Here is an 11,790-nt window from a genome sequence, read left to right as displayed (position 1 = left end):
ACAGAGACCCAAAACAAAGGTAATACTAACATAAAAGGTTGAAAAAAAGGTTGCAATATGAGGAGAAAAGGTAAAAAATATAAAAGTTAATTGAAAATAAATGTCATCAAGTTAATAAAGAGAGTAAAAATTGATGATAATTTGGAATCAACATTAGTATTTCATTATGGTGATGAACATGATAATCATAATAATGATGATAAAGATCATTAATGAACCAATGAGAGGCACACCTAGTCTATTAATGTTTGCTTAGTCAACAACAATCAAGATGATTTTTCATCTTCATTGTGATTATCATGAAAAGATGACCCGATGTTCATTATAAACAGTTAAGGTTGGGCCTAACATAAATCTGATTAGTTTGGTTCCTTGTTCATCATCAACATTAAGGTTGGTCTTTTTGTTGATTCTGGGTTGTCTTTCAACCTTTTATCATCACTGTTATTATTATTATCATCATCAACATTATTATAATCAGTATTACTGTTATTGTAAATAAACAGCAACATTGACCATATGTTTTTATCAACAGATTGATTTGGTATAATGGTCCTGCTTAGGCCTTTCCTTTATCAATATTAATCATGATAATCTGATGATTATGATCATCGAAACTGATCAAAGACAATCATGATGGTTAATGATAATCGTAATAATGTTTATCGACTTGTTTCCATCAGGATTTCATCAGTGAAAATCACTCAAACCATTATGAGACAATGAATAAACGAGACAACCTTTTTTTTATGGTTTTGTTACATGTTCAAGTATTGCTTTAACTGACACTTTTGTGTCTCTAAATGATACAATCAAGACAAACTAACTGTTTACCTTTAATCATGATCAAAGTAAACCAGAATTGTCATTGACCATTGAGTTGAACCAGAAAAGCAAAAAGACGTTTTGTTTAAACCAGTTTCGCGTATTCAATCAGTTATCAAATTATTATTTCATGATTGACCAGTTTTTATGATCATCAGGCCTAGATTAAGATAACAACTAATCTAATAGTTGACTTGATTGAGGATTGTATTGAATTGGACAATCTAATTGTCTGAGTAATGGAAGCTACTAAAAATGGTAAAAATGGTTTGATGACAGTGAAGAGGAAAAGTATCAAAGCCATTGTAATAGATTAATAACAGAGTGAATTTGGTTGATAATAGATTAGCACAATTGTTGGCTTATGATTAAAAGATGAGGTAAAAATGTTAGGTAATGAAAGTTACAGTTGCTCGGAACAAGTTACACCAAAAAAATAAGGTAAAATTGATGATTCTGTTCATCAATTTTTCAACACAAAACCTTAACAATGTTGGAGTGTTTCACTCCCAGTATCACTATAGACATCTGATATTGTATGAAAATAAATATTAATTGTAACAAATGATAATCTGAATGAAAGTCAAGATAATTGAATGTGAAAACTGGTTGGCCAATTGGTTTAATTGGTAGAAGCAAATTTACAGCTTCAAACTCAATTTACTTATTCATATCAACTATTAACTAACCAAGTAATAAAAGGTTTCACTTTTCAGTTTTTAGGTTTTGTTTTGTTTTTCTGGCAATTTGCTTTCCAATCAATCTAATTGAGATACAATTATGATTAATTGTCAAGATTTGTTGTTCACTTTTAACGATCAAACTTCATACTTGAAAAATGTTCATCATTCTGATTCCATTCCTATTCAGATGATTGATTGGTGTTCATTTGAAGGAAAGATTGAATTCATTTTCTTCTTTTTTGGTTAATTCTGGTTCAATCGATCAGTAAATTTACATAATGATTAACAGATTTGATTACGATTACCTGGGAAACCTTGGTCAGTCTCTTGACTCTCTTTGGACAATGAAACGTTTAATATGAATTATCATGCAAACCTGTCACCAAATCATCCAATAATCAAACCAAGAAGTTTAATCACAATGAGTAACTGGTTGAGTTGAGATTTTCATCTGGGAATTGCAGGTAAATTAGCCTTTGAATATGCCAATCAGAATTTTGGGTTTCAATTCATTTGGGACATTTTTCTTGGTTAATTATCCATTATGATTAACCTTAAACCGAATCAAAAGGTTGTAAAAAAGGCAGAAAAGGTAAAAGCCAGTTTTAACAATTAGATGTTAATGGCGACTTAAACCTTGCTCTTAAATCAGTTGAAATTGAATTGAACAAAAAATCAAACAAATTGTCTTTTAAACGAAAGGTTAATAATTGAATTGAAAAGAGCAACAATAAATTGGTTAAAGTCAATTGATTTGGTAAAATTAAACTAACCAACAAAAGCAAACAGAAACGAGATGAAAACCATTTTTTTGGGATTCAAGATGAAAATGGTGAAAAATATTGAATCAAAACTGGAAGACAAAATAATATATATAAATACAATTAGCCTAAAGGTAATAAACTTGAATCAAGTTTACTTTTTTTGCTGCTCCAATTTTGTTGTGTTATTATTGTAACAATAATAATAACAACTGGGAAGGTTGAGTTTACAATTGAAAGGTGTCTTTGGGAGTAAAAAGATGAACAACTTTTCCATGTATCACCCTATTTGATCAGATGAAACAAGTAACCATAAGGAATGGGAAAAAGATTGCGGATTTAAATTGTGAAACAATTGAATTACACTGAAATTTTGTTCATTTTTTTCGCCATATTTTCCTTTTCTCTTCGCATTTCTCTGTTTGTCTTGTTTGTTGATTCTGCTTAAGGTTGCTCTTCAAATCATTGATTTGTTGATTACCCTGGAGGTTGAGGTTGTTGATAAACAAGGTAAACCCTTTTTTTCATCATCTTCATCATAACCTGAAACCAAATGTTGAGATTCATTATGTATTGGTTTGAGCGACGGCAACATTCCAAGTAAAATATTAATTTCTGATAATTGTGATAGCTTTGCATGATGGCCATTTATGGTGATCGGGCTTGAATCCATGAAAATGGTAAACTCTCATGAGAAATGGATTCAACTGTAGATTGATTGTGAAAACGGTAAACAGGAAAATTGTGTTTTTACCATTGGTTTGGGTTATTTGTACAAATGACTTGGAAAGTGTTGAGCTGTTGATGTTGACTGGTAGTGCTGTCAATGGGAGGAAAAGGAAGAGGAAACAAAAGAAGATGAGAAGATGAAGAAAAGGATAAAAGTATCAAATGAAGGGTAAGAAGATAGGAAGATGAGTATAGGTTAAGAAGGTTAAAGACTCATGGGTATTAAGACTGGGTTTGGAGTAACTCTTGAACAGAATCACTTCAGCCTTGGAACAGCTTTGCTTCCTTCATTGACTTAACTAGATTCCCGATTCCTATTAAACAACATTTCTGAAGGAGATGTAACCAAGTTTACTTTTGACTCCAGTTCCAGAAAAGCTAACGAAATCACTGATTCTCGGTGTTGCTCCATTTTATCATTCATCTCTTTCAGTTGATCGTTGATATTGCCCATGAAATAGCTGTAAAACCAGAGAGAAATGAAAAGATTAAAATATTGAAACATTTGCTTTTTATATTTACCTTTCTTGAGGCTTGAAGTTATGGTCAATATGGTTCAATGGTGAAAATTTACATTTTTTCCCCTTCGATATGGTTTCACTTGAAGTTGAGCTTTTTGATGATGGCAGCCTTTTTAATGGACCTTTGCTGGTAACAATCTGACTTTGCTTTTCCAGTTTCATGAGTTTCCTCTATTCTTATGTTTATCAGGTAAAAAGACTGAATAAGAAAGTTATTCAATGGAGGATTCAACGTGAGTTGAATACACATCATTATTTGGTTAAATTTAATTTGTCTTACCGTTTGTTAAATGGCAACATTTGTTTCACTTCTTGTTACTGTTGTTGTTTCAATCTATCATGTTCATCTTACCTGATTATCATCAGTCATTAATTGATTTCTTGTTGAAGGGTTGATCAACTATTAAGTCTCTATTTAAGTATCCATTCAGTTGTAATCTGTAGTTCAGTGAAGCTATTAGATGAAATTTGCAACTCGACAAGCTTTTCACATTTGTATCTCTTTACTCTAGTTTAACCAATTCATCTTATTGATTTGATTATTGGTTAATATTTAATTTGATAAATATGTAACCAATTAAGGTTTTGACTCATACAGTCATCTGGTTACTGTAAATGGTAGCAGCTCAACAATACACAGTTACATTTTACATTTAAAGTAATCATCTTTTCCTTTGTGTCTGATACATTAATAATAAAATGATTGAATTGGTTGTTAAGCACAATCAGTCAACCCTCAGAATTTGATTCTAACCTTACCAGTAATTAATTAGTTAACTAAAAAGGTGGCCACACCCAATTCATCAAAATTAGGATTCAGTCTATTCTTGAATAATATGTTATTATAATAAAATAACTATACTCTGTATAAATGGATACAAAACCAGAGGTTTTTGGTTACGCATCAACAATCAAACTAAATTAATGGTATGAAACGAGCAACAACAAAGGCACAGATAACCAACCAATCAATAGAGACAATTAACTTTCACCGTCTTTAATAGACAAAATGATCAGGGAAATTAGATGATGATGATGATCAGATGATAAGACACATTTAATGTAAATGAACTTGTTGAGAATACATTTTGGAGATTAATCCAGAAAATAAGAAACAATTCTATGGTCACATTGATATCTTGGAGAGGAGACAATTTAAAATAGTCTAGATTAATCCAAATCAGTAATTATTTAAACTGTGAATAGCAATTTGTAAATTAACTGATCGTCTGATCGTTAACGGAATTGGGAACAAAAAAGTTGAATAAATCAAAAATCAAATGAAGCAACTGCTTATATAGTTGGAATTGTGCTGCCATCTGTTGTTTTGCAGGTTGACTTATCTAAAATGTTTACAAATTCAAGTCGTGCTTGTTTTTAGCTTCAAATCAACGACTAAAGGCTAAAGTTGTTTTGCTCTTTGCTCCAAATCGCGTGGTTTTTTTGTTTTCGTGTTAATTCTTTTAGTTTAATTAATTGATAGTTTTATTGTGTCAGTTAATTGTTAAATTGTGCTATGAAAGTTGCTGTGGTTGGATGTATCCATGGAGAATTGGATACCATTTATCAACAACTTGCTGATTTAGAGGCTCATAATGGGTATAAAATCGATTTACTTTTAATTTGTGGAGATTTTCAATCAATTAGAAATGAAAATGATTTTAAATGTATTTCCATTCCGGTCAAATTTCGTCAACTTGGTACATTTCATCAATACTATAAGGGAGAAAAGACTGCTCCTGTTTTAACTATCTTCATTGGTGGCAATCATGAAGCATCGAATTATTTGATAACATTGCCCTATGGTGGTTGGGTTGCCCCTAACATCTATTATATGGGTTATTCTAATGTAGTAAGATACAAAGGATTAAGAATTGGTGGTATTTCTGGGATTTATAATAAATATCACCGAAATTATGGTCATTTTGAAAGATTGCCAATGACAGAAGACACTAAAAGAAGTGCTTATCATACCAGACACCTTGAAGCGTATAGATTTATGAGTGTTCAAGAGCCATTAGACATTTTTATGTCTCACGACTGGCCAAGCAACGTTGTCCATTATGGTAATTTAGACCAACTTTTAAGATGGAAACCTTTCTTCGCTCAAGATATTCAAAGGGGATCATTAGGAAGTCCTATGCTTGATTCATTATTTAGTCACTTGAAACCTTCACGTTGGTTTGCAGCTCATCTCCATGTCCGTTTTGAAGCATATGTTCGTCATGATCCTGAAAGAGAAACCAGATTCCTAGCCTTAGACAAGCCTTTGCCCAGGAGAAAATATCTAGAAATTCTTGATCTTAATCCCACTAATAATTCGGAAAATAATACCGAAGATGATGACGGCGCTGTTGACAATGACGATAATCTTTATTATGATAAAGAATGGCTCGCAGCATTGAGGGTAACCGATGAGTATCTTTCAATTGAAGAAAAGCCCGAAAAGCAGGTTCCTGAATTGTGGGTTTCTCCAAGATTATCTCTGCAAGATGAATTGGTAAAAGTCGAAGAGATTTTCAAGGGTGACTATAAAATTGACAAAAATTTTTCACCAGTAGAACCAGTCACCTTGAATGGCGACTCTGATCCCGACAGGATTCGTAATTTCACAAATCCACAAACTGTAGCATTTTGTGAAAAGCTTGGTATTCGAGATCCTATGACATTAATTGTGAGTTTGTACAATAAACCACATAATCCGGCAGAAATTTCCCTTTCTGATGAAGATGATGAAGAACAAGAAGTCGATGATTGTCAATCTAATGGTGTTTTTGTGATCGACCGAAAGCGAGATAAAACACTTGTTATGGAACAAAATACCTGCAATACAACAGAAAAATTGAAACAAGACAACAGAGAGGATATTGAAACAAACTCAGTGAAGAAGCTAAAGACGGACGATGTCAATTGTTAACAATTAAAATTGGCTTTTTCATGACTTTTCAATTTCAGTCGCACTAATAGCTATTTTTAAAGCCTGACCTGTACTATAATCTTGTTGGTAAGATTTTGGCTTATTTTGTCTTCTACATTTTGACAAATTTCATCTTGATCTCTACATTCATTTATGACTTAATCATTCAATTCATCGTTTATATACTTATGACAAATTGTACAATTTAAACTTCAATTTGTAAACTTAAAAGCAATTGTAAAAATTCAAAATTAAACTTAATTTTGTGCTACCAAATAAGTTAATTGATTCTTTCGCTACATCAAATCCAGACATATGACTTATAATTTAATCCTAACAATAGCCTTTTAATGTAGTTGTTTAAGTGCTTTGGATTACAGATTAATTTAAAATCCGAGCTGAATTTCATTGTGTTTCACCCAATTAGCCTAACGGTTACACTCGGTGAAACAAGATAAATCTGCATATATACGCAATTTTATCGCTTTGCAGCTTGGCCGACAGCTGAGAGTGGCAAATTCATGTCGTGTAATATTTAAATTATAAAACAAATTAAAACAAATTAGAAAAAAACAAAAGGAAGAATCACAAAAATTGATGTTTAACAAAAAATTTAGAAAAGCATTAGATTCTAACTGAAATTGAATATTTTTGCCCTGGTTGTTCAATAGCCAAAGTGAGCAAATTTGAAATCAATTAATCACTGAATCAAGAAAAATTAAAAAATAGAGCAAAGTTAAATTATTAAAGAAAGTAAATGTTATAAATTATAACACACACTGTTTGATAACATTGAAGTCTGAACCTGCACATGACTAAAAAATTTTTCATTCAGACCTAAGAATTTCTTTCTCTAGTTTTTTAATCATGAATCGAGAAGAATGAAATTGATGAAAAATCTAATCCAATACATGTACAAAAGGTGATCGAAGTTGGAGCTTTGAACTTAATTTTCTTGAAACCCGTTGATGTGAAATTCTGGTTACAATAAATTTTTTGATAAAATGTACAATGATTGATACAATGTACAGTGGAGTACCAGATACTGTCAGTAACTGGAAATAGCTTATATGCACAGCAAGTCTATTAATCGAGCTAAATTTTAAAATTAATTACAATGAATAATAAAATTAAAGTTAGTTGCTGGAAAAGTCTAACAAATTAATGTCATTGTGCTGAGGATCGTTAGTTGAGTTGAATTTTCAGAAATATTCAACTTTTTTGATAATTTCTTTATAATTTCAATTAAAACTTTCCTTATAGGGAATGTAAACAAAGGGTTTGAGGGGCTATTGAATAATCTACTGACATTATCTGGTACTGACACTATCTGGTACTCCACTGTAGGTGATTGGAAAGAAAGGTTTACATAAATGTTATGAGAGACAATCGGTTAGATTTTCTTTTAAAGGTGAGTTATGAGAGAGAAGTGGTTGAGTTGTCTCATAAAGGTATATCATGAAGTATTCAAGAGCAATTTAAAACACAAATGATTAACAAAAAACTAAATAAATTGAACTAAATTTAATTTAATTGTGCCGGTGAAACCAAGTTGCATCAATGGATTAATAGTGCTGCCATCTTTGATATAGTTTAGCGTCTCAATTGCATTCTCAAAACAAAAAATACTAATAAAGTGAATACGAAATATTGCTTATTTTTATTACGATTGTTATGCTTACCAGCCTATTAAACTGTTGTTTACTAATTTGATTAAAGTTTTATCTACTCATTTTTTGCTTCAAATTTTCATTAATCAGGTAAAGTACAAATCTTTATGTTCCGAAACAATATATTTCTCCGATTTCCCCCCTTTAAGCCTGTGTCTTTCTTTCTCTTCAGTGTATCCTCTGACTCTCTCTCTCTCTTTCTTTATATCAATCTCTTTTATTCTTTTCTTTACATTTTTTATCTTTCTTCTGATTTAGTTTGACTCATTACTGGTTTCTTTTCTTTTCCTTAATTTCCAAAATTATTTAGAAACACTTAAAGACCAAGCCAGAATCATTATCAACTTTACTACAGTGAATTGGCCACAAACATATTACACATCAACAACAAAACCATCTATTTACACTTACACACCACACATTTATATATCATCAGCTTGAATTTTCTTCGCTCTCCCTGTTTCTTGTCTTTCTCTTTTTACATTTTTCTATCTCTATCTTTTGTCCATCATTTATTCTCGTAATCTCAATTTATCCTTCTCTCTTCCTCATCCTGTAACAATCATTGCAAGTGTATCACTTTTTTTAAAAACATCATTGAAAGTTTAACATTGGGATCAACACCGGGATATGTTTTCATCATTGATGGCTGATGGAGAAAAGGAAGGCTCCTGTTCATGATTTTGCGCCTTCTTGGTTGAAGATTAATTCTTATGATAAAGATTTAAACAATACTAACAAAAAGCTAGATACTAAGCGATCTGCATCCTCTGGTCTTGTTGGGGGAGAAGACAATTTTGACCTTAGGCCTCAATATTTAAAGCAACGTGATATCAAGGACTCAATAACAAGTAGTAGTCAAACCAATCAACAAAAGCCTGTTAATCAATCTCAAGTTAATACGCTATTTGATACTGATAGTGATAAAATAAGCGAAGAAGCTTCCCGTCTTAACAAAGGTTGGTCATCGAGCATCACAAATTCTAACAACTCCAATAGTTGGTCCACAAATCGCCGTTTCAACCCAAAAGGTAAACCCACCAGTAATAGTGTTTCAAGTTCAGTAACTGCCGACGATTCTTTATCAAGTACGAGAAGAGTATCTAGCAACTCAAGAAGTAATGACATTGGTGTAGCTAATATCAATGGAACTGGACGCGAAGATTTAACAAAGTCTAACATTGGTTACCCTCATCATCATCAAAATCACCCTCATAATTTTCATCATCACGGTAATAACAAAGTAAGATTAAGTAACTCTGCGAGAGATGAATCACCACCAGTCTCTGGAGATGTAGTGGGAGAAACTATCAAAGGCAAAAGCAATACCAAAAATGGTTTCGTCGACAGCAATAATTTTCAAGAAGAATTTCCATCTTTAGTTGATGAAAAGCAAGTTGTTGAGAATAACAACGGAAGCAATGTTTGGGACAATGTTGCTAATAAAGTTTTCCGTAGTGGCGTCGGTAAAGTCAGTTTGGTCTCAAGACATCTTCATGGCTCATCACTTTTTGATGAAAAAAGTTCCCTCGTGCTTAATGGTGAAAAGTCAATGAATGGTGGAAGTTTGTTTCGAGCGCTTGTTCCAGTTGTGCCAAGAAGAAAAAATGTTAACTGTATTAATGGAAATAGTAGCGGATCTAAAGAGAGCACTACTCTTGTTAATAGTCTGTCCAATTTAAGTTTAGGCTCCACAGGCAAAATAATGCCAGTTTTTGCTAAACCCTCGAATCATTCTTCTGCAGGCCATTCTATGGCTATACTTGTTAAAAAACATCCAAAGATGAGAAGCAATAATAACCTCCAAAATCAATCCGTGAGATCTTCTTCGAGTGACAGTCGACCTGATCCAAATGATGAGCAACGATCAAATGACCCTTTTGATGAAGATGATGATAGAACAACGAACAGCTCAGGATTGGATGAAAGTAGCATCGAAGAAGCTGGAAAAAAGATCAAAGATGAACATTTGCAAGGAGATGGTTTAAATGATAGAGCTGAAAATGCAGAAGTCCACTTATTGTCCAGCTCCTTGGAGGCCGAAGAGCGTTTATTGCGAGAAATGGGTTGGAGCGAGGAAGATGGAGATAATGGTTTTTATGCTCCTCTCACAGACGCTGAAGTTAAAGAATTTAAAGATCTCATTCGCGCAAGGAGTAGTTCGAAGCGCCACATAAGCCCTAAAATCAATCGGGGACAGTTCAAATTCCAGATCAATTCCAACCAGCTTCCTTTGTCTCAATTGAATTTTCTCAACTCACTAGCCACAGGGAACCAGGACAATGATTCTGACTCTACTTCCGAAGATGAAAGTGATGATGACGATGGTGATGAAAGATGATGGATTCTATAAATATATAAGCAAACATATATATATTATAAAAGTAAAATTTGAAGCTTAAATTTTGTTGAGATTCAAGATTGATCCGATAAAGAAAATCAAAGATCCTGAGAATTGGAATGCACATAATAAAATATGATAAAGCTTATGGTGAATTAACCGAGACAAATTAGGCTTATAACAAAACAAACCACAATGTACACAACACTGCGAAAGACTCTCTCTCTCTCTCTATCTCTTTCTTTCTCTCTCATGGCTAATCAAAAAAAATAAAAAAGAAACAACTCCTTGATAAAATCTTAGGCCTTCGTCCAAATTTCCCTGATATCCGCTGGCCAAAAATCAGAAGCTTTTTCTGAAATAAGCAAACATCAAACTTTTTAACGCAAAGCTTTATCCTTCTCTCGGCTTTATCCACTAAATAAAGAAATGAGCTCGTTCTAAATATTGTATTTCTATCGTATTTTATATATATATTCAAACTTTACCTAATACAAGAAACTAGCTCTTAAAACATTAATTTCTTACTATTACCGATGACCTCATTAAGGCAAATGGCAGCGAAATCAAAATTGCCGAATAATTTCATTACCAAACAACAGTGTACTTTACCGTTCTTTAATCGTTGCCTCAGTCCAAAAATTAATTTTTCATAGTAAATATAATGATTAATACCAACCCTTAAATCTTGAGATTTCACATTTTTCTTTATTATCTCATTTACTCTCATTGATATTCATTTTATTTTTACGTAATTTTAATGGTTAAACATGAATCAACAAGTTGTCGGAAATTTGATCAGCAAGATTTCTTGCAACTACCAGTTATATGTTATTCATCTTGAAGAGAGGGATCAATGAATCTTTGACCTATTTTTAAGTGGTCGTATTAAAACATCTAATTGTCCTTCATCCCCCAAATCAGGTTGTTAAATGAGCATCAACTATTTACAATCAACAACTTTTCAATGCTTATCTCATTAAAATGACTAATCTATCTGAAAAAAGGCTTAAACCATTGAATCTACAGTCAAATAAGATTCATTAACACCATTATGGGAGCTAAGAGTGATATTAATTAAAAATAAAGTGTATCGATATCATCCAAATTAATTTGTATTTTTCCAGATGTTATTCAAAACATTTGAGATCAATAATCTTGCAAGTTTCCCCTTCAGTTTTTCAAATTATCAAACCAGCTATCATCACAATTATTCAAGCTGATTCAATATCATATACTCAAGGCAAAAAAACCAAACGCGTTTCCTTGATAAACAGAATAATAAGTTATAATAAAACAGGTAAGTTGAAAAGGGAAATCACAAGAGAAACAGAGCTTGTACT

The 11,790-nt window shown here is 32.2% G+C and overlaps 2 protein-coding genes and 1 long non-coding RNA gene across 5 annotated transcripts; 2 read left to right on the top strand and 1 right to left on the bottom strand.

Moving 5' to 3' along the window:
• Positions 1-2,094: 2,094 nt before the first annotated feature.
• On the bottom strand, positions 2,095-4,626 carry LOC107365811 (uncharacterized). 2 transcript variants are annotated; one of them, XR_016199972.1, is made up of 6 exons: positions 4,485-4,626; positions 4,279-4,382; positions 3,800-4,199; positions 3,521-3,695; positions 3,299-3,459; positions 2,095-3,089 (listed from the first exon to the last, which is right to left on the bottom strand). It is a non-coding gene; the product is annotated as an uncharacterized LOC107365811 (long non-coding RNA). The 2 variants fall into 2 exon arrangements; XR_016199971.1 differs by lacking the exon at positions 4,485-4,626 and having other exon boundaries at positions 4,279-4,420.
• A 207-nt stretch (positions 4,627-4,833) lies between these two features.
• Positions 4,834-6,709, top strand: ldbr (lariat debranching enzyme). The gene has a single exon (XM_015933381.3). The coding sequence runs from the start codon at positions 5,036-5,038 to the stop codon at positions 6,434-6,436; it is 1,401 nt and encodes a 466-aa protein (XP_015788867.1). The 5' UTR covers positions 4,834-5,035; the 3' UTR covers positions 6,437-6,709.
• A 1,336-nt stretch (positions 6,710-8,045) lies between these two features.
• LOC107365807 (uncharacterized) lies at positions 8,046-10,892 on the top strand. 2 transcript variants are annotated; one of them, XM_015933380.3, is made up of 2 exons: positions 8,046-8,196; positions 8,417-10,892. In XM_015933380.3, the coding sequence occupies exon 2, from the start codon at positions 8,759-8,761 to the stop codon at positions 10,445-10,447; it is 1,689 nt and encodes a 562-aa protein (XP_015788866.1). In that variant the 5' UTR covers positions 8,046-8,196; positions 8,417-8,758; the 3' UTR covers positions 10,448-10,892. The 2 variants fall into 2 exon arrangements, with proteins under 2 accessions (XP_015788866.1, XP_089125538.1); XM_089269412.1 differs by having other exon boundaries at positions 8,365-10,892.
• Positions 10,893-11,790: the final 898 nt, after the last annotated feature.

This window comes from Tetranychus urticae, chromosome 3 (assembly GCF_039701765.1).
Source record: "Tetranychus urticae isolate SD_2017Ah chromosome 3, NJAU_TeUrti_SD_1.0, whole genome shotgun sequence".
NCBI lineage: Eukaryota > Metazoa > Arthropoda > Arachnida > Trombidiformes > Tetranychidae > Tetranychus > Tetranychus urticae.
Note: the sequence above shows the minus strand (reverse complement) of the source record. Positions and strands in the feature narration are given on the sequence as shown.